This window comes from Varanus komodoensis, unplaced genomic scaffold (assembly GCF_004798865.1).
Source record: "Varanus komodoensis strain SLA01 unplaced genomic scaffold, ASM479886v1 scaffold54, whole genome shotgun sequence".
NCBI lineage: Eukaryota > Metazoa > Chordata > Lepidosauria > Squamata > Varanidae > Varanus > Varanus komodoensis.
The window spans coordinates 5,011,076-5,034,382 of NW_025336142.1; the positions used below are offsets into that span (position 1 = coordinate 5,011,076).

The following is a 23,307-nucleotide window of genomic DNA, read 5'->3' on the forward strand; positions in this document are numbered from 1 at the left end:
CAGGATGTATAGAAGTAAGAAATTGCTTGCCATATAAGTAGCTTTGGATATTGCAGAGTACGTTTTCTTAAAGCAGTGGTCTTCTGTTAATTTTAATTTGCACCAGTGATAGTTGCGATGCAAACACTGAACGTCTCAATGATACTATTCTGAATGTTTTACTGCTGTACAAAATCTGAAGAGGTGGATGTATAGCCATGTCAGTTTACAGTATATAAATGGAAGATTTTAAGTTTTTCAAGCAATTAATTATACTTTGTCAACCCATACATTACTAGAGAGCCAGTGTGATGTAGTGGTTAAGAGCATGGGAGTAGGACTCAGCAGATCTGGATTCTAGCCCCCACTCAGCCATGGAGCCAACTGGGTGACTTTGCGCCATTCTCAGACTCTCAACACAACTTATTTCACTGGGTTGTTGTTGTGAGAATAAGATTGAAAGGAGGAGCAGAATGATGTAAGCTGCTTTGAGTTCTTTAAAAGAAAAAGGCAGGGTATCAATCAGTCAATCAATCTTATAGGTGCTATTTGCATTTGAAAGAAATGTAAATTGATTTATACTTAGACACAAGCAACAATTCATTATTAAAATAAATTGAGCTCTCTTTTAAAAATATATATTCTCAATTTCCAGTGAATTGTAATACTAGCCTCTGAAACAAACTAACGTGCCCTTAACTCACACACTTTGCTAGTTTGGTTGGTTAAGGTACTGACTGATTAAAGCTTGCTTCCTAGAGGAGATGACCTCAGTGGGATATTTTAAAGGAGAAGGATAGTCAAAGTATCTATATGATTATTTTATGTGAAGGGAATTTAGAAGCAAATGTGCCTGTATTGCTGCACATTTCAATATACTAGGTACATCTATTTTTTCACCCTTGCTGATTTTATAGTAGATCTCTTTTTATTACACAGTTTATGCATAGATTGTTACTTTTGCAATTGAAATATGTGAGCTTCTATTTTGAAATGGTGTGTTTTTTCCAGTTTTATCGTGCAGAAATTGAAGCTCTTCATTCCTCTGGGACAACGGCAGTTGTTAAGTTCTGTGATTATGGAAACTATGAAGAGGTGTTACTAAGCAACATCAGGCCCATTCAAGCTGACACCTGGGTACGTGACAATAAATTGTATACAAAGAGATAAAGTACATAGTTCTTACGAACCATGAAGCCATAAACAGATGACTGGTAATCGTGCAGAGGGGTTTGAAGTAAAAGCCTGAAGAAAAGAATTCTAGAACTGGCTAAGACCTTCTTTATTACATGTCCATCCATAACAATGCCTTAATGAAGCATGTGGTCTTACTCTCATGTAATAAAAATATGTAAATCGTTCTGGCAATATACTCTACATATTACTAGCAAAGTAATATTTATATGAAAAATTCCTACTTTTTTAAAGTATACTCTGTCAGATTAAGGGTTCAGATTGACGGCTTCCGTATAGTTTTGTTTTAGTTTAGAAAATGATGAATTCATAAGATTTCAATTCCAAAGGTTTTTTTAAATCTGCGTGTTCAGCTAAAATTAGAACAGTTTCTATCATTGTTTGGATGTGTTTTTCCTTTCACAAATCTGACATAAGCATATTAGGTGGGAGTGATGATCATAAATACTTCATAAAACAAGTCATTCTGAAAGGTCTTACATGTCATGTCCATAAAAAAAAATATGCAAAGCTCTGATTAAGTAAAACGAGATGTGACGTGTGGAGGGGGCTGTTTAGTACGGGTTTTGAGCAAGAACGTTCCCTAAACTTAATGGGCTCGCATCTGTGAAATGCAAGGAAACTTGCACGATTTTTCCTTGATTTTCCACTCAGTCTGCAGCCCCACACAGCAGCCCCTTCCTTAGCGTCTTCCCAATTCCATGAAGCTTAGAGCAGGTGCAGGGGGAGAAGTAAGCCTACACAAGCATCCATGCACGGACTGAACTTTGGTTCACTACCCATTGCCTTTTAACTGAGTTTTAGTAGGGCTGTCTGTATAATTGACTCTCTCTTGCCGAGGACACTTCATTGCTGCCATGCTAATGGTACACAGAAGAGCGAACACTCAAATTGGCTTTTATAGTTTTAATTTTGAAGTGCTGTCTCTGACTCCTTTTGTGTTTATTTTTGACAGCCCAGTAGAAATGCTAAAAATCCACTAATGTGTTTATAAATTTTATGACTTATTACAGCAATTCAAGTAGCAATTACCAGAACTCTTGTTACATGTGTTCATGGTACTGATAATTTCTCAAGTTTAATTCACTCATGCTGATTCAAATATATTCTGGCAGGTGGAAGACCTTGGCATCCTATGTTTACCCTTTCATACAAGCTTCTTTGTTCTCTTACTGAGAGGTCCCCCCCCCCCCCCCGGGACAAGGTTAATTATGCAATTTGAAGGCAACAGGGGTTACAACCATTAGATTCCAGGTCTCCCTCCCTCCCTCCATGCCTCTGTGCAGTCCAGTCATCTGCTAGCTACTGGCATCTATTCAAATCTGAAATGTATTAGATATTTCCCCAATTCATGCTGCAGTGCCCCTACACATATTCCTGAGGAATATGGACACATGATGGAAGAGGTCCAGCCAACATTGAAGTATCTGTTGAAGCCCTGCGAGCTGTAACTCATACTCTCTGTAGCCTTGAAGGGTCAAAACCAACAGAATTACATTTCTTAGTGTGTCCAGCATCTCCAGGGCAGTGGAGAATGTTCTAGGATGCATCTCATGGGAAATAAAGGCTCCGAGAGCCTGGTGAGCATTAATCATTTTGTAGCAGCTCAGCTACCCAAAACAGTCCAGATGCAGAGTCCAGTTAGTTTTTCAGAAGTCTAGCAGATGCCCAGCAAATAAATCTGGTTAATTTAATTTTCCACTGCAGGTAGAATGGGATCGGGGAATCCACCCAGTGCTCTTGCTTTTATTTGTATTGGTGTTCTGCTAAAGAGGGGAGCTGCTCTACTGGTTGGGAATGCTCTGGACGTACCTAGCCTCTTACCTGATCCTGGCTGCCTTGTGCTGCTGTGTGAGATGGCTGCAGGCAAAACAGCTCTAGACTCCATGCTTTATTAGGAGCCTGAGGGTGTACACATGCTTCCCCCACCCCATTGCCTGTATTTATGCGTAGAATGGACAGACCAATCCAGATTTCTCCGTTATGAACTTCCGTAGCGGCTATAAAGTCTTTGAACAGAAAAGTCACCTGTTCACCTGCGGTGACTTGGAGGCTGCAGCCTGCGTGATTAATCTTTCAAAGTTGCACCTGTTTCTAATGTTCTTGCCTCAAATGATGTATAACAGGTAGAGGGAATACAAAATTTTAGTCTGAGGCTCAGCACCCTGAGCTAGCAGGCAGTGCACCCTTGGGATTCCTTGGAGTCAGGCCGTGCAAGGGCGTGGGTTGCAGGAGGCAGCCCGCGCACCGTCCGTGCCATTGCCAGTGGAAGTGCTGTGCATTTAAGCATGTGCCTTGAATGTTGATGCTGCCTATGGAGGAGCACTTGGAAATGGCATTCCCCTCTTGCTTGGGTACCGTAGAATCCAACCTTTTTTGATTTCATCAGCAACCAACAAGAAGTGACGTGGGGTGGGGTGGTAGGCTCTGTTTTGGAACTGTGAAGATTAAATCCCGATCTGGTTTGTTCTCAAGGTTCTTTGCCATGTTGTTTGTGTTATGTCAGACTAAATTCCATCCATTTACTAATACCAAAGCATCTGGCAAGGAATTCAGGAAAGTAGTACTACTGTAGTAATTGCATTTCTGTTATATGAAAAATCAATGAAAGGGCTACATGAATTCTGTATGTTCCATAAAGCAATAAATGTGGGGTTTTGACTTTTGAATGAACTCTTACTATGTTGGCATGAGGTTCTTTCAATAGAAAATGTAGATAATGAAGAAGCTTTTGCTTTCCTTCTGTTCAAGGATTGTTTAAACATTGCTCTTGGCTATAGATCTGTACCTGATATATGTAATCCACTGTTGTGCTAACTGTAGCAGTGATCACAGAATAAAGGTATATGTTTGCAAGAAATCAGCCCAAAATTAAATGCCATCACAAAAATAAACTTCTTTTGCACCATTTAAATAAAATTGAAAAGCATGCATTGTTCAGAGACTTCAGACTAAATTTAGTCTGTGCTGTAGAAATGTAAAATAAACACAAGATAACTTGAACCCAAAGTGTTATATGTTTTTCTCAGATTTCAGGAATATACAAACATATATATATATATATATATAGATATATAGATATATAGATAGATATAAATATAAAAATGTATATATGTATATATATGTATGTGTGTGTGTATATATATATATATGTATATATATAATCTTTTTCTTTTTTTTACAAATGACTGTATCATTACTTCTATCTGATTGCATTATTAATGCCAGTGTTTCTTCTTTCCCACCTGTGTTTGAGTGCTGAAGTAATCTTAAGTATCATTTGCTTTACTTCTAGAGGCAGCATTTCACCATCTGGCTATACTATATATGTTAATAATTACATAATTACTGCTTAGGCTACTGCAGCCCTACTAGTATTTCAGAAATACTGAAGTGCTGCCAAGAGAAAGTGCTTCAGAAGTGGGTGCTAATCTTGACAAACAGGCACCTTACATCAGCCAATGATTTTAAGTTTTCCACCTTCACAGAGCAGTTTGCCAAGGAACTCAGGATTCTGGAGCATTTTTAGGATGCACAGGAACTTCATATGAGACGCTGCTCAGGCATCATGCTGCACATGCTGCACATGCAAGAATGGGGTGGGCAGATAGCATTCTTGATCATTGGACATGCTGACAGGGGCTAATAGATGTTAAAGTTCAGAAGACCCGGCGCGTTCTCTTCTGCCCACCTTTGGCCTAGAACAAGTATATCCAACATTTCAAAGTTGGAAATAATTATTCCATACATTTGTTCAGTTTTTAGTCCTGCCAGGACACTGGACATAAAGTAAGCCTTCTGCATGTCTGAACTCTCTTTCAAACTTGCACGTTCTAGTTTTGTATTAACTGCCAGCATGCTGGAAATCAGCAGGAAAGTGAAGTGGTGAATAGCGCAGATACTCTGGATAAACTTGCACAGTTTCATCCACATGAGCAAAACTCAGCGCTATGTGTATTTGTGTTTGTTAGTGTACTTAAGTTGTCCAACCCACACATGTGAGCAGATTTATGTTAGGGCAAGGTCTCCTATCCCGAAGTATCTGGGTTGTATGTGTCACACTGCAGAGCAGTAAGGGAATTTTCACATGGGTAATAGGAAGGAGGAGGAACAACGGGAAATGCCATTGGTGCATGTTGACCCCAGCCTGTATGTTGTTTGCAGTGTATATTCAACCACTGTTGATGCTACCAAGTTGGGTTAATAATCTTAAGTAGTGAAGGACCAAAGCTGCCTATTTTGCCATTCATTTGTAGATTTCTTGAAGCTTCTGGACAAATTATATGCCTATTTAGAAGCAGAGGGCTCCAGCGGGAGACAGGGATGACTGCTTTTAGCGTAAAACTAACAAAGCTCCTTCATTTAGTTTAAATGTACTTGTTGTGTTAACAGTGAAATACAAATATTGGGCAGTCATGCCTACCTACCTGCTCCTTGTTTGCCTGTACTGATCACTGACCCTCTGAAATGCTCCTATTGAATGGACTACAAGGAAAAACTAGTACCATAGGTGATAGATTTCCTCATTTACCTTAGGCTTGATAGAACATTTATGCTGAAATTAGGTTTGGGAGAATGATAAAGTGGCCCATGACTTCAATAAAATATTCCATGAATAATAAAATGTTACTTGGTAGCATCACTCACTCTTTTTATCTGAGCCTGATATCTTCTAAGGGCAACATCAGAAATCAAGTGCTGTATGATGCTCAGTCACGGCAGTCAAGATTTCTTCCTTTCTCCTATTTAGGAGCAGGTGTTCCCTCCTTGTGGACTATTTCACAACTCAGCTCCCTAGTCCTGCTGTCCTCATTTCGCCATATGCTGTATTACATGGAACTCCTGAACAGAGTTCGAATAAATAAGGTGGTGCATGTGGAAAGGAGTCTGTTGAGAAGTTTAAATATCAGTGGTGACACATGAGGAGCAGTAGTTCCGATCCAAACCCAGGTTTGGGTCAGATAATGTAAGGAATGTCAACATCTCTTTGCCCATGCTAGAGTACTGTGCAATGGTTTCATGACATCAGTAAGTCATACCTGGTGTAGTGCTGCTTGTGCTTCTAAGCATTTATAATGGTGAAGAGCTCAACATTTGGATCCAGGCACTAATCCCCAACAAGTCATCTTGAGGAAAGTTAAGATTGCCAAAGCTTATCTGCTTGGTTGGCTGTGAGCTTCATTCTATTCTATTCTATTTTTTATTTTATTTTATTCAGTGATGGAAGTAGTCTTTTGGGCTCCTTGATGTGTTAACATTTTCAAGCATAAATCATGAGAAAGGCACAGTGTGAAAGAAACCAACCTTTATGAATTGACTTCCATGTAATGTGCGAAATCAGCATTCAAATGCAGACAGACCAGAGTTCATTTTAGGAGCAGTATTGGTTAACATAAAGTAAAGGCTTAAGAAAGTGCTGTAAAATAGAACGTAACGAGGTACAAACAAAAGGCAAAACAAAACCACCCCAGTATCAGAAATCTATGCTATCAAAAGCCAGAATGAGAGAGAGAGGGGTGGGTGGGACGTGTGCGTACTCAGCTTATCTAGATCCCATAACAAGTAGCATTCATATTTTTGAATCCATTTTGAATCCATTGAGAAATATAAATGCAGGACATTGTGCATAAACAAAGGGATAGGCTGGTCTGTATACATAACAGACTATCAAGAAAAGACCTTATTCTCTAATTTTGCCCCCACTCTCCTTCATATTTCTAAGCCAGAGCTATATATTCAATGGGCACCCAACACATTGGTAACTTTGATTCCAAAATGGTTGCAAGAGTAGTTTCATTTGTTAGAGGTAAAAGATAATCCATTCTGAAAATCATTTCATTTTGGAGTCCATTGTGAGCAAAGGCTCCCAATCTTGTCAAATAATCCTTGATTTCTCATGGTTTAGGTATGATCAACCTGAGGCCAAATTAGTGTATTAAGCAAAATGAGATGGTTGATTCAATTGAATTCCTTCACACATGCATTACTGTCTTCTCAAGCAATAATTCACTTCTGCCTGCTTTCTAGAAAGCAACTTCTGACACTTTTAAAAAATAGCCTTTTTATTTTAAAGTCTTGAAGACATTGGGAAGGAAGCTGGCAGGATTTTTTAACATGAGTAGCACCATGTCCTGCTTACCTGACATGATTCAGCCCTTAAGATCTGCCATGGTGAAAAAATCTGACTTTGATGAGGCATATTTATGATCTTTGAAAGATGCTGGCATTTTGGGTGGATGTGTGATATGGGAGTCGTGAGAAGGCAGCATGTGTAAAAGTGAAGGTGGTTTGGCATCATGGGTAATTCAAGTTTATCACACTTTCCTGGAAAAGAGATTTTGTCAATGTGAACTAGCTGTATTCGAAAGTGCACTGGCTTTTTCCCCTGTTTTAATATGATAAAAAAAATCATGTTAAAACAATTGAAATGCATGGTGAGAAGAACCCCTGGGGATCCACCCCTCATTCCAGGGGTCTGCCATGCTGGAATTGGCTGAATCAGGGCATCCACTGTGGGTGACAGCATGACCTGATGGTGTGGAAGCCGCCATTCCTCCACCATCTGAACTGACAGACTTAATTATCAGCTGGGAGTGAGTGGCCACAGTGGGTGGCCCTCCAAAGCAAAGAATAGGAGTAAAAAAGCTGGGAGACAGGATAGCTTTGGCATAACAGGGAACTGAGTGCTGAGAAGCAGGGATGTAGAGTGATGGAGGAAAGAAGAAAGCTGCAAAAAGCTCTTTTGTCAATAGCCCATAGAATGTAACTATTGAATGGTATGGAAATACAAGAAATGAATATATCAAAGAAGGTCGAGTAGAAAGAGAAGACGTAGAAGAGATGCCTTAGGGGATGTCTGGAGGGACATAGGGATGGATGGATGGCTATTAAAGTACATTTAGGTTGTCTTTAAAGGCAAACTTTTTTGTTCCTGGAAGCCAGAGCAAGGAGCTTCTGGCAAATGTCCAGGCAGGACCATTCAACTCCCTTGTACTCCATATAAAGCAAGCTGTTCCAACAGGACAACCTATACCCTTTTGGGGAGAATTCACGCCAAGGGCCTTTTAACCCCAAGCCAAGAATTGAGACAGTGGTAAATGGGTAGAGAAATGTTGCTGGATGAAGGGCCTCAAGACAAGCTCCAGAAGAAGCAGCTAACGTCCCGTAGCAAAAGGGACCAAGCCTGAGTGGGAAGGGTCAAACCCCAGTTATTTTGGAGATTGGAAAATTTAACAGAAGTGACCTTCGAGTTCCTGCTAGAAAAATGTATTTGACCAAACACATTTTTAGCAATGTGCTGTATGTCTACATACACTGACTTTACAAGGTCTTCTCAGTTCTCCTCAATTAAAAAACCTCACTCGCTTAAACAGTATTCCAAAAGTTCTACTGATGGAACAACAGCTACATTTCTAGATAACCTGTTTCCTTATTCTTCAACGCCTAAAGAAACCATTTTCTTTCTTTTGCTCAGCATAACTTTTAGGTAGCAGCATTCTAAAGCGTTTTTGGAAGGTTGGCTATTTCATTTTGTTTGACACCTTTTAAATTCTAAACCCTCACAACATGTGGTGTTCAACTTCGATTCAACTGCTTCCTTTTCTGAATCGAGTGCTCTCTGACCCATCCAAATGGATCAGTCTGAAACAATCCGAAAGACATGAATTAGTATGGTTTTTATGGAACATGCTCACACTGAAGGTCTGGGTCTCTAGTTTACAGGAGCTTGGACTGATTAACAGAAAGAAACAAAAAGCTCTTCTCTGTACTATTGAATTAAAGGAACCTGGGCCATCAGACTGAGAGCAGTCCTGTTTCACTGAAGGTTGTCCGTAATGATTTCTAGTGGATTGAGGTACCTCCATCTTTGACCCTCAACACCCTCTTAGAAAGTGTTGGAAAGTCCTATTTCCTTTCTTAGAGTAATTCTGGACACTGACAACAACGGTGTTCTTGTTAACTATTTCCAGACATTTTGGTGCATGTTGGCCCCCATCAGGAGAGAATAGAAGAACCATTTCTTCCTTCCTGGTCCCTTTGAAGTCCCACATGTGGGTTTCTTGCATTCAGCAACATTTGGGACATTCTGCACTAGACAAAACTGTGGGTAGCCCAAAACCCATAGGCATAGTTCTTCCCTTCACTTCACTTTCTCCCCCACCTTTTAGTTTCACAATGGAGCTTTTGTGAACCATAAATAAGGCCACAATTTTATTGTATCTTATTTTCTACATCACCCCGCCCTGTTTCTTTCTCTGTCTATGTGCACACACATAATTTTGTGTTCTGAGAAGGTGGGTTCTTAACCACTTCCAAGCAGCTGCTCCTGGTGGAATGGACATCCATCCAGACATGTTCCATTTATGGTGATAAGATACACCCTATTATGGGCCTGACTGTGATTTCTGCTGCCTTGGTGAGGAACATGTAGCAGATAAGTGCCCTGTTCCCGGTGCTTCATCAGGCAGGCATCCGAAACACATTCAGCTGCAAAAAACACTCTTGGAGAAGGGCAGTGAGGCCAAGATGTCCAAGAAGTCACTCCTTGGTATGTTGCAGCTATTGACAGAAAAAAATGTTTTAAGGGAGGAGGAAGCTAATTATTGGGACTTCAGCAGCTGCAAAAAGCATAGTATATCTGGGCACAACAAAGTGTCCTGCACCATAAACATGAGGAAGCCACACCACTTGGTATTAGAGGGCTGTGGAGACAGTTTGCACACCATTCATCTGTTCATCAGGAAAGTAGAAGCAGGAACATGAATGCTACTGTCTTGGCCTAAAGGAAGATGAGAATGGACTTCTTATGTGGTGCTTAAATGTTCATTGTCAGTCCTCGCTTTGTATTACTGCATTTTGCCAAAATCAAAGGGTTTCCTGCACAACCATTCCCTACTTTTACTTCACTCTACTTAAGGATATTCAGTTGCCCCTCCTCTAAATGGAAAATGGCCTGCCTCGCATACCTAATACTTGCCTTTTTGGACCTATATTCATCTAAACCTAAGATGCTCCAGAAGGAATTGTGAGACCACCTTCCAAGAATGTCCTCCAAGCAGCCACCAAGATGACAAGGATCCACTTAGGATCATGGTGGTGAGCCTGTAGGGTCACTGCTCTTTGGTCTAGGGCACTGTCCAAGACACAAGATCCATCAGTCATTCTGTTCGAGCTTAAGCAGTTCAAGCTTAAGCAAGCTCTGCTCCAGAGATTTTCTGTGGCCTGCACCCACTTGATTTTGCATGATTCTAGAGCTGCTTCACATGGCCCGTGTAGTTTTCTTTTAGGTGTGTGGAACTTGGATAATCAGTGGTGGTTGGGGACCATTTTTAATAAGGAAATGTGCCATGCTGAAAGTTCCCCTGATCTTTGATGCTTCTGATGCTGGAAGGAAAGAAGAGGCCGCCCTCTTCCCTGAAAGGAAAGTCCTATTAAATCCCAGTGACATTGACCTACCTTTTAGATACAATGGAAGCCAAGTCCCAATGATGGTTAATGCACAAGCATAAGTCCCCAATCATCCAACCTGCATGCTCCTATATTTTCCCCATTCGGCTGATTTTCCCCTTTGCTTTTAATCTTTCTAACAGGAGGTTACAGTTAATTTAACATAAATGAAGGGAAGCAGATGGGATGCCCAAAATTCAAGTTTAAATTTAAATTCATGTTCATAGGTTATTGGAATGGTACATGCAACATCTGGTGAAAGAGCTTGCAGACGTTTAGGTGGTATCTGAAGTTTAAAGGGGAGCAATCTTCTTAAGTTATCTGCTACACCAATCGGTTTTGGCTTGGAAATAAAAATAAGAGCAGGAGTTGTGTTTAAAAATATCCTTGCTGTTGCAACCCTTCTATTTATCTCTGCTAGCTCTTTCTATAAATGATGGGAACCTCAGGGCCTCACAAACCTCACAGTAAGCCATCTGAGCTTGTACAAATCGTGCTGAAAGTTCTCTCTTCCTCTTCTCTGTACAACGGTTACCTTTTAGTATAACTGCAGTGAGCAGTTTACTTACACCAGGTGTTTTATCATGCTTCTTCAATCAGTTTACAACAGGTGCATAGAAATGGTATCTACTCTGCTGTCAATTTCACATTAGCATTCATGTGCAGCATAAACAGTTTGAAAGAAGATCATACGCTCTTCGAGACCATATATTCTGTTTACATACAATTATTCAACCCAGCTGTATTATCATATATTTGTGTTTAATGGAGATCTACCCTGATTTGCTCATTTATATTCCTGGATGGTGTGATTTATATTTATATTCCTGGACAATGGCACAGTTCTGACACTTGCTCAGTAGTAATCGTCCTTGTTATGATAGTATCACTTAGAATCTGAAAGTGACATATAACCATCTCTCTGCCTGTTTGGAGGGCAACAGATCACAGAAACCTAGGGGCGGTTTGTCCAACACAATACCTTTCTGTGGGTTCTTTATGTGCACGTGGCCATCTTTTTGAATATGTAACTCCTGCATAGGAATTGTCACACCATGCAAATCTAGCAAGTGTGGTTATGCAAGAGCAAAACATAACCTGAGGTCTGTTTGGGGCTTGTTTGAGGGTTGTTTAACCCTTGTATAACCCCCAGTCGGTTCACATGGCATGACATCTCCCGAGTGGGGTTGCAAATGCAGTCGACGAGTGCTGCTGTTTTTTGGTTAAATCACCTATGGCAAGTGAAGCCATGTTATCCAACCCTTCATGTCCATGTGGGACACCATATCATATAGCAACATTCACATTATGCTCAAGTACTATTCCCAGTACTACTATAAAGAACACATGAAGACTACCACCGGCTGAATAATTACCTGAACATGGTCATTTAAGCAATGCATTCAGTCTTTAATTTACTGATATGTAATGCCAGTAATGGGACACCAGTAAAGGATGGTATAGAAGAGCTTTAAATGATTGAATGAATGAATGAATGAATGAATGAATGAATGAATGAATGAATGAAATCAAATATTAGTTTAATTAAGAGCAATACATACATGGCTTGATTTTTGTGACAGAACACCAACACGGGGCAAGAAAGAAATGAAGAAAAATGAGAAAAATTAAAATGTTAGATCCAATACGCAGCAAACAATTAGCAGAAAACTGCAGTAATAGTGGAGTGTGTTGCTTTTTCCCATTGAGAAACACGAGTGGACTACTTGACTACGTTGCAGATGCCAGTGGCTGGAGAATGCTCGCAGAACGTGGTTTCTTCTACAGCAGGAGTGGAGAACTTCAGGCCTACAGCCCATTCTCCAGGGAGAGTTATAAGCAGAAGGCTTTTTCTTTTCTGCATCTTGGTCTGAACTTCTTGTAAAATTCTGTGAATGAGGCAGTGGAGATGGCACCATCCAAGCCTCATCTGGAAGCGTTCCTGGTTACTCCAACCTTACCTCATTTCATCAGTGTCATTTAAGGCCGCAGTCTGACTCGGCAGCTGCTATAGTTAAATGATTGGGAATTGCAGCTCTGTTGCAAATCACCCAAAGAAGAATCTGTGGATCTTGGTCTACCTTTTCATATCCTTGGTTTACAGCAAATAAACCAAATGGTTCCTTAATCTATAAAGGCAAAATGGAGCTATGGGAGATAGTATAAGCCACACTCCCCAGTTGAATTTAACCCATCAGAATTAATATCATGGCCATATTTTCTAACGCAGGAGCACTTGGGTCCCAGTGTTACCAGAGTTAACTGATGCCAACCTTACTTGGCATGGCAGATGGGTTGAGATACAGCATTGTAGTCCCCATCAGGGGCCAGTTGTCTTGATCAGGGCTGCACAGCACAGAAGCAAGGCTATGTTTCTGTCTCAGCAAGGGTGCCCTGCCCATCCCCACTGCTCTTCAACATGGGAACCCCACCAGCTAGAAGCTGACTCTTCACTCCCTTCTCCAGAGATGATTGTGCTGGTCACATCTCTACCCACTGCTACTAGCAGCAAGCAAAGAACTTTCTGGATCAGGAGAGCTGATGTATGCATGCATGCGTATATGTGCGGTCCCCAAGCCAGCATGTGGCTCTCAGCAGAGAAAAACTTGTACTCCCTTGGCTGAGACTGATGAATTGCAGCAGAACTGAGAATTTCATAGGAGGCATGAACAAAGGAATGTCAGGGATAATCTCATTCTTAGAAGACCTCTAGCATGGCAGATAATCCATTTTGGACTATTTTCCATTCCTTTCTCCATCTACACATCCCAGGGCATCGGAGGTTGGTGTCTGGCTCCTCTTCGGAGTCCCTCAGCACCTAGTTGCACCTAGTAGCAACTGGTAAACTAGTGTCTATGACCACCACAGCACTGTTGTGGAATCTGGTCCACTCAAGAGGCCTGTCTCTGCACAGATCAAACTGCATCAGATGGCTTACTCCAATGGAGGAAATAAGAACTCAAAGTTCATCAGCTGCAAAGGAGATGTAGGCTCCTGAATGACTTGTTCAAATAAACTATTGACCCGGAGGAACTCGCATACCCCAAAACTGCCCTGCCATTGTATGAGTCTCCTTCATTATTTTTATCAAGAATTCTCCATGCATGCATGCATGCATGCATTTACAAACGGTCTCTACATATTGATCACTCAAGAGCCAACAAGAGTACAACGTATGTACAATCAGAAAAAGGGCCTACAATTCTCAACATAGTCCAACCTGCCCTGCTACACACAGGATTCTAAAGGCACAGCAAATTCTCAAAGTCATAAAAGTGTTCTCCCTTCCACTCTTCTAGTGCAGGGGTGTCCAAACTTTTTGCAAGGAGGGCCAGATTTGGTGAGGTGAAAATGTGTGGGGGCTGACCGTTCAGCCTGACATTCTTTGAACCATTAACATTAAATGCAAATGAACTATTTTATGAAAGGCTAAACAAATAACTGCACTAATGTGAAGGGTGATACTGAGATCTCAACTGCATTATATAGGCCAGGTCTGGCTCAAAAACTGGTTTTGATGCGCAAGATGTCATGCAGGTGAAAGTCACTTAGTCTTGTCCTCATGCGGTTCTTGTTAATGTTCATAACCGAGAATGTCTTCTCGCACAAGTATGTCGAACCAAACAAGCTCAGCATTTTCTTAGCAAGTGTTCGAATCTCTTGGAACCTGTCTTTATCCAGCTGGCAGTAAAAGTTGACAAGAGGGAGCTGTTGGTGCCGACTGCGACACTCGGCATCACACTGCAGCTCAATGAGCTCCAGCCGCAGGTGTTCTGGAGCGTCATCAGGGTCCACAGAGAAAGGAGATGAAAAAAGCATTATCTCCTTTTCAATAGCTGCAAAATCCCAAAAGCGCTGTTGAAACTCCTCAGCCAGAGATGAGATGTCTGCTTCATACCTCCTTATTTGCAAACTCATATTGTTCTGTGGAAAGCTGGTCATTATTTCCTGCAGCGATGGGAAATGTGTGGTATTGGGCTGCGTTTGTGACAGGTGCCTTTGGAAAAGTAGCAGCTTGGTCCCAAAGGCTTTGATATGTGAATACAGTTGGCTTACCACTGCATTTTGCCCCTGAAGGCTCATGTTAAGCACGTTCAGATGTCGTGTTATGTCAACTAAAAATCCAAAATCAGCCAGCCAAACAGGATCAGATAGCTCTGGCATCAGTTGTCCCTTTTTTGCCAAAAATTGTCCGATTTCCTCCCTAAGAGAGTAGAAGCGCTGCAGTGCAGACCCCCAACTGAGCCATCTTACCTCGTTGCGATACACAGCATCTCCGTATTCAGCCTGGATGTCAAGTAGAAACTGTTGAAACTGGCGGTGGCACAGGGCTTTGGAGCGAATATAATTAATAGCCTTCATCACCGGTTTCATAACATGATCATATTTCAGATGTTTGGCACAGAGAACTTGTTGGTGAATAATTCTGTGGAGTTTTATAGCTTTGTCTCCTTCTTCGCTGACTTTGTTACAGACTAGGGTTGATAATCCACTTCGCTCGTCAGCCATGGCAGGTGCGCCATCCGTAATAATCCCAGTGACTTTATTCCACAGTAGTTTCATGTCATCTACGGCGGAACAAACAGAAACAAATCTGTTCCTCTTGTTTGGTCCTTAAGGCTCTGGAGGTCAAGTAGCTCTTCACTCATGTTCATGTCATTGTCGACTCCTCTCAAAAAAATCAATAACTGAGCGGTGTCAGATGCATCCATGCTTTCGTCGTAGGCTAACGAAAAAAAGTCAAACTCCACTCCTTTTGCCTCTGTCTCTTAATATCAGATGAAACATCTTCAGTTCTCTGTACCACTGTGTTACAAGCCAGGCAAACATTGGCAAACTCTTGCTTCTCAGGACAAATTTTCTCCACCATTTTCATCACGCAGTCTTTAATAAATTCACCCTCAGTAAAAGGTTTGCAGTGCTTGGCAATCAGCTTTGCCACCTCGTAGCTCTCGCCTTTGTGGCATTTTCATTTGACTCACAGGCTCTTGTGAAAAAGCGCTGCTGTGCCGTTAAAGCAGCTTCCAGTTCCTTCAATTTTTCGCCGCGTTCGTTCCCAGTTGACTTGTTGTAGTTAGCATGTTTCGTCTGGTAGTGCCTCTTGATATTGAATTCCTTGAAAACAGCCACAGTCTCTTGGCAAATTAGGCAGACGCAGTTGTTTAATATTTCAGTGAAAAAATACTCCAATTTCCACTTGTCCTGGAAGCGGCGGCCCTTGCTGTCAAATTTCCTTTTTTTAGTTACAGTCACCATTTTAGAAATGGGCACACAAGCTTTGTGTCACGCAGCAAGAGTGCTGACTCAGGTCTACTGCCATCTTCTGGTGAAATATAACCACCAGCCTTGAAGGAGCAGGAGGCAGCAGGGGACAGCTGTGGGAACCGCTGTGCGGTGAAGGGAAAAACGCCGGCTGGCAGGGATGAATGACAAGCTGACCTGGCAGGGAGAAGAGGCTGTGGGCCGCTCGAAATTTGAAAACGGGCCACAATTGGCCCCCGGGCCGGACTTTGGACCTGCCTGTTCTAGTGAAAGGGACAGTGTCAATAACTGGTGCTTACACAAGTTAAGTGTTTAGATTAGCACAAGTTTTCCATCTTGTAAAAGTTCTTCGTACTTCATTTTTCACTAGATGATCCTGGCTCTTTTGAAGAAAATGGTAATGCTCCTCTTTGCCCATTCAAAGAGTTCCATTGCTAGTTCGTTCATTTAAACCTGTCCCACCATTCCCAAAGTGACTAACAACATGAATAAACAATCATTTAAACATTAACTAAGTTTAACAACATCCATAAACAGGTAGCTGCTGTAAATTACCAACCAGGAATGAGAAAAGTTGTTTTAAAAATACCATGAAAAGTCAACAAAAGCAGTTTGATGAAAGCAATTAAAACTGTTTCAAAAAGGAAAGAGCCTTCTCTTCATTGGAGAAGAGAATGAGACAAATATCTTTCAAGAGAGAGTTCCACAGCCTCTGAAAAGACCATCTTGCTAGGCATATTTCTGGGAAAGTTGGGACAGGAAGGCCTTGAATGATTTCCTCAGGTGAACAAGTTAATATGGGAGAAGATCTGGTTCCTGATTATAAAAGGCTTTGAGGATTATTGTAGTGGACCTTGAAACAAACTGGAAGCTTGTTTAGTCATTTCTCTTTGTTTTTCCAGTCACATGTTCCCTATTTGTGGACCCTTTTAACAGCTTGACTGTAGCATTCTGAACTGATTTTGAATGCTCTTCAAATGTAGCTCAGATAGAATGTATTGCAGGATTCTAGACTTGGGATAACTAAGCCATGTGTCACCCTGGCCAGAACTTCAAGCTCCAAAACCAGGTGTAGTTGGAGCACCAGGAAAAGCCAAGCCAAGTCACAGTTGACACCTGAACATTGCAAAGTCCATGCCAAGCCAAGTAGAACCTTCTTATTGTTTAAATTTGTGAAATTCATAGCACACCTTTCCTGCAGAATGTTCAAGGCAGTGATCACGGTTCTCTCCCGCCCCTGATTTATTCTTGTAATAATCTTGTGAAGTAGTTAGACTAGCCTAGAGAGTGGGGCAGGCCTACGAGTCAGTTTGTGGCTGGGTAAGGATCTGTCATACTTTGGACACAACCTAAAAAGGCAAGACTCCCTGGAGGACAAGAAGATAATTCTAGAGAAAGTTGAAGGCAGAAGAAAAAGAAGGAAGACTAAACATGAGATGAATGGACCCCGTCAAGGAAGGCACAGCCTTGCATTTGCAGGAGCTGAGCGAGGCTGTCAAACGCAGGGCATTTTGGGGGCTTTCATTCATAAGATCACCATGAGTCAGACAACTTGATGGCACATAACAAGAAATTGAACCAGGTTCTCCCAGGGTCTAGTTTATTACTGGCTTATATGCCATGCTAGTTCATCATTCCCAACAAACCCCTTCGTAGTTCAGGACAGATCCGTATCACAAAATAAAATGTTCACAGTACCATTTATATCTCACTTGAGTTTTCCATACTTATGGACATTATCCTACAGGTAGGATCCTTACGGAGTAGCAGGGCTTCTTTTTTGGCGCACAAGTTTTACTACCACTTTCGTTCTGTAGCATGCTCTCTTTAAACATTTTCCTTTAGATATTTCTAAAGTTACAGTCCTTTAAAAAAATTTTAACTCTTGAAAGTTAAACTTTTTGTTCTGGCCCTTGAGTAATGGTCAAATAAATGCCAAGTCTTTGTCTTGAAGGATCCCATTTTTCTGCCATTATTGCTGTAGATTTGTTTCTCTCCTTCTGAGGGGAAAATATTTTTATCTGTGGTTTCTAGCTATAAATGCTGCACTTGCCTGCCATTTCCAGTGTCCAAATCCCATATTTTTATACACATGGCCTCTTCACTTAGGAAGACCATAGCTTGTGATCTGGGCAAGCTGTTCCTTGTGTTTGTTGCAAAGGTCATTTCTGATAAACATCTTTTTTGCCAAGAAGGGTGATGATTCTGGTTAAGCACACTTTTTAAAATCATGTTGTTTACCCTTTAGGAGGAGGAAGCAATGGCTTATGAACAAACCTTAGAATTCCGCAGAGGTGGTGACGGCCAACCCCGGCGCTCAACCCGACCCACCCAGCAGTTTTATCAACCCCCGAGAGCTAGGAACTGATCCAAGGTAAATACGGCTAACAGATACGAAACAAGTTGTTGAAGGTATTCTAATGTTTCATCTTACCGATTCCTTCAATTAAGGAAGTATCCTACTTGCTATTTTTTGGAACTTATTTGAGGGTTCTGGACATAATGGTCTAGAAATTTGCACTAATGAAGTTAAACTTTTGTATTTTTTGTATTCTGAGTTTAAAATCCACCTCATTGTTTTTCCTGTCCATCTATTTCCTGATGCTTCTACAAAAGTTTCCTATAAAGCTCTACCTGTAGCCCATGTTTTATTATTTGGTTGATTCTTGAAACAAGAGGTTCTTCACTTCTAGGTACCAAAGCACACTTTATATTAAATTCCTATTGCCCAGTTATTGGGAACTTGCACTTTTCTCTATGGAAAGAGACAGCCTGTATATTTCCCTGTTGGCTGCCGGAAGCATGCTGAACATTTCAAGCATCTTTGCCTGTCTAAAATGCATAGGGTTGCATCCAAAGGAAGGTGCATCTTGGACCCACTCCTTGACCATCTTGTATGAAGGAGGGCAAGACATTTTCCCTTTGTGCTTTGCACTTAACCACTGGGATCACCTGTCTGACCCTTACTGTATTCAGCACACCAGCACCCTCTCAGGAGTGTATTGTTCAGATTCTGGTGAAACCCACCCATCTGTGTTATTCCGGCTTGTCAAGGAGGTATTCCTTTCACTGGGTGGGTGACATTTTGTGGCAGAGTTAGGAGAGGCAACCTCAGTGTCACTCTGGGACTACAACGCTGCCAGTGCTGTCCAAGGAATTTCATTACAGAGGGCTTCTGCACTATTCAGATTTAGTTACGGAACATGGCCACTTCTGACCCTAACACTGAGAAGAAGCCTGATGCAATTGTCCTAATATGCATTTACTCCTTTCCATGCCTACAGGTTACAGTGCCAACCATCCAATTTCCTGGCTTTGTGATGCTTGAGCAACACGAGGGAGCTTTAACTCTGGCCTTTAGCCACCAGGCTTTTTGACTTAAAAGTTAGGGCTAGTTTAACCACTAGTTTAACCACCTAATCCCTTGTGCTCATAATAAATGACAAGACAGTTGATGGTGCTTCCTCCATAAAATAAGGAATGGCCATTAGAAAGTGGAAGGTGTCTTGGCTCCCTTTTTTCTTCTAGGTCCTACTTCTCTCAGTGCTTCCTCATAGGTGCTTACAAGTCCATTCAAAGGGAAAGCCTTACCTTATCAAGAAAAATGGCTTTATCTCATAAAGACAAAGCCATTATTTGAGATTTGCACAATAATTTATTTATTTATTTTATTTAGAAAATTTCTATGCCGCCCCATTCGCCGAAGCCTCGGGGCGGCTCACAAAATAATTAATTGAGAAAGCTCTGTGTACATGCTCATCTCTGTGTACATGCAGACAAACACACACATGGCTATATCTCCATCTAATTCAGAAAAAGTAAAGTTTTTTCCGTGTTTTCTATTAGATACAGATTTTGTTGATTTCCAGTGGAAGATAGACTGCAATGACAAACAGATTTTCTCGTTCTTTTTCTTCCTCTCTTCAGGTATTTCTTGAGGAAAAGCTCTCAGCATTCTCTTCACAATGTCCCACTTTGCCTGAAGGATGGCACTTGACAAAGAAGGCTGATAACAAACAGAATACAGAATACATCCAACAGAGACATTTTTTTAAAGTTAGTTCTATGAAGCTAATCTTTTTACATATGAAAGAAACCATTGTTAATAATGCCATCAATAAAAGCCTCCACGCTCTACTCAGTGCTTGTTTTGTATTTTTTTTTCAACTGGGTTAATGTCCCCCATTTTTCATTTTACACAGTCTGATTGTATAAAATTCTGGTGCCTCAGTGTTTATTTCATATAGTCTGTCCTCTCTGGACTTGAGAAAGCTGAGGACTGGGAAGGACTTGGTTACTGGTTGCTACTGCTTTACCTGTCCAAGCTTGCTTGTTTTGAGCATCTTCAACAGACACTGCATTTTAAAGGGTGCAACAATCTCATAGAAGGAGCTTGCAATCTAAATGTTGACATGGGGAAAGTGGAGGAAGGGCTGTTCTGGGAATGAATTTGTGACAGTGCCCACTATTTGAGCTTAGGGTTGGTTACAGACTCAGTTGCAGTAAGCTGTGAGAACTGGCACTTGGCCATAAAAGTGCCTTTCTTTACCATGCCTAGTTTAGCATGTAACATGGCACTGTAGCTTCAGCAGCAAATCCTCACTCAACATTTTGAGAGAAATCAGAATGAGATTTGTTAAATCCGAGCATGAGACCTGGTGTCCTCCAGGTTGCTTTGGGTGACAGCTTCCAGGATTCCTGGCCACTGGCCATCCTGGCTGGACTGGGGCTGATGGGAGCTGAAATCCAAAACATTTGAGAGGAAGAATACAGGACGGGAGTCTGTACCAAGATACAGTAGAACAGATATTAAAAACCACTGAAAGTTCATATTAAGACCGGTCTTACTCTTCATGATCTCCTTTCAAGAAACACTTCCATCCATTTACCATCTGATAGGGAAGGACCATATATCAGTGGTGGATAACATTTTACATACAAACGGTTCTATGTTCACTCTCCAGAGTTTCCTGGAAGGGCTGAGGAAGATTACTGCCTGGAGTCTTGGAACTGCCAGCCAGTGTAGATAATACTAACCTAGCTGGACCACAGATCAGACTTAATAAGACTGTTTCTTGTGTTTCTTCCAGTTTCAATTATTATTTAAGGATTTTCCCACATTGATCTATATATGATTCTGGCACCCACACTATGATCAAGGTAGCTGCTATTATTATTATTATTATTATTATTATTATTATTATTATGATTATGATTAGAACATTTCTATGCTGCCCCTTGCCGAAGCCTCGGGGCGGCTTACAACACAATAAAATACAAGACAATACAAAAATAACAATATAAAATTAAAATTAATAATATAAAATAAAAAATTTAAACAATATAAAAGAAGTTAGAAAAGTTATAAAAGAAAAGAAAAGAAGTCGCCCTGGCCAGATAAATAAGTAAATATTGTTAACAATTAAAATGACGTTTAAATAAAAAGGTCTTCACCTGGCGCCAAAAAACAAATAATGACGGCACCAGGCGGACCTCTCTGGGGAGCACATTCCATAGATTGGGCGCCACCACAGAGAAGGCCCTCCTCCGAGTACCTACCCTCCTAATTTCTTTCATGGAGAGTTCCCGGAGAAGGGCCTCTCCCACAGATCTCAAGGGGCGGTCGGGCATATATGGATGTAAGCGCTCCTTCAGGTAACCAGGACCCAAGCCGTTTAAGGCTTTATAGGTCATAACCAGCACCTTGAATTGGGCCCGGACTTCAATGGGAAGCCAGTGAAGCTGTCGGAGGACTGGAGTCATGTGAACATAATGCACCGTCCCCGTCAGCAACCTGGCAGCTCTATTTTGAACCAATTGAAGTATCCGGACCGTCTTCAAGGGAAGCCCCACGTAAAGTACGTTACAGAAGTCAAGGCGGGAAGTCACCAGCGCGTGTGTCACCGTCGCCAGGCAGTCGTTCTCCAGGTAGGGGTGCAGCTGATTAATCAGCCGAAGCTGAAGGAAAGCGCTCCTCGCCGCCGCTGTCACCTGAGCTTCCAATGAAAGCTCTGGGTCGAGGAGTACTCCTAAGCTGCGGACCTTGTCCCTAAGAGGGAGTGCAACCCCATTCAGGGCCAGGTCAAATCCACCCTCTCCAAAGCCCGATCCGCCAACCAACAGGACCTCCGTCTTGTCTGGATTGAGCTTCAGTTTATTGGCTCTCATCCAACCCATTACCTCGTCCAAGCACCGGTTCAGCACAGCCACTGCCTCACCTGGATTAGTGGAGAACGAGAGGTAGAGCTGGGTATCATCAGCGTACTGATGATTCTGCAGCCCACACCTCCTGATGACCTCTCCCAGCGGTTTCATGTAGATGTTAAACAGCAAAGGGGACAAAATGGACCCCTGTGGTACTCCATGGCATAGCTGCCATGGTGCAGAGCCATAGTCCCCCAGCACCACCTTCTGGAATCGGCCATTGAGATAGGAGCGGAACCACTGCAAAGCAGTGCCTCCGACCCCCAATCCCGCTAGCCTATCCAGAAGGATACCATGGTCGATGGTATTGAAAGCCGCTGAGAGGTCCAGAAGAACCAACAGGGATGCACTTCCCCTGTCCTTCTCCCTGCACAGGTCATCGTACAGGGTGACCAAGGCAGATTCAGTACCATACCTGGGTCTGAAGCCGGACTGAAATGGGTCCAGACTGTGGGGAAGGCGCTACCCACTGCACCTTCCCCACAGTCTCATTCCCAGTTCTGCCAATGTTTGGAAGTCCAATCATGGGCATCAATCCAATCCCAACAGCACAACCAAGTCACTGGATCCAGGTACATGGCGCAAAATGGACTGGTCTGTGCATCCCACGGTGAAGGACCATTTGCACGGTGAAGGTGCATTGTCACACACACCTGCAATCCAACCGCCAGGACACTTGCCACAGTCATGATAACTTCTTTAAACCATGTGACGTTATTTGCCTTCTGTGTGACTTTGATTTTTACTTGACCACTCAAGCTGGTTTTTGCTGGCATTTAGCAGATACAATTGCTCTACAGTGCATTTATTATATCTTGGCTTTGCTACCAAGTATTATTCTTCCTACACTGACACCATGAGCTGCAATCACTTCAAACCGAATTGCTTTTGACTGCCACAATGTATTTTAGTATTATCCCGCTTTTAGACATTTTTGTTTTCAAAAATCTACTTAAAAAAAAGACTGCTTCACATTTGTACTGTTTTGTGCCTTGATTCTAATAGGGATGGGGGAATATAGCAAATGATGGCATTAAATGACACCTTTTCAATGTTCAAGAGCTGAACCACATTCCACTCAGTTTAACTGAACGCTTTCTAATTACAAGAAGAAACAATCACCTAGAAGCTTTTGTATAATAATTCCCCAGGTTGATGATTTTGTTATCTTAATCTGAAGTTACTGTTATGTTCCTCATGGTCTATACATCACACACATGG

The 23,307-nt window shown here is 41.8% G+C and overlaps 1 protein-coding gene across 1 annotated transcript in view; it reads left to right on the forward strand.

Annotated features, from left to right (window-relative positions):
• Positions 1 to 20,019, forward strand: part of TDRD3 (tudor domain containing 3) — a 62,593-nt gene extending 42,574 nt beyond the window's left edge. Inside the window, exons 12-14 of the mRNA XM_044448197.1 lie at positions 991 to 1,116; positions 18,131 to 18,256; positions 19,810 to 20,019. Coding sequence (XP_044304132.1) covers positions 991 to 1,116; positions 18,131 to 18,250 — 246 coding nt within the window. The 3' untranslated portion in view covers positions 18,251 to 18,256; positions 19,810 to 20,019. The remainder of the gene's footprint in view (positions 1 to 990; positions 1,117 to 18,130; positions 18,257 to 19,809) is intronic.
• The last annotated feature ends 3,288 nt before the right edge of the window (positions 20,020 to 23,307 follow it).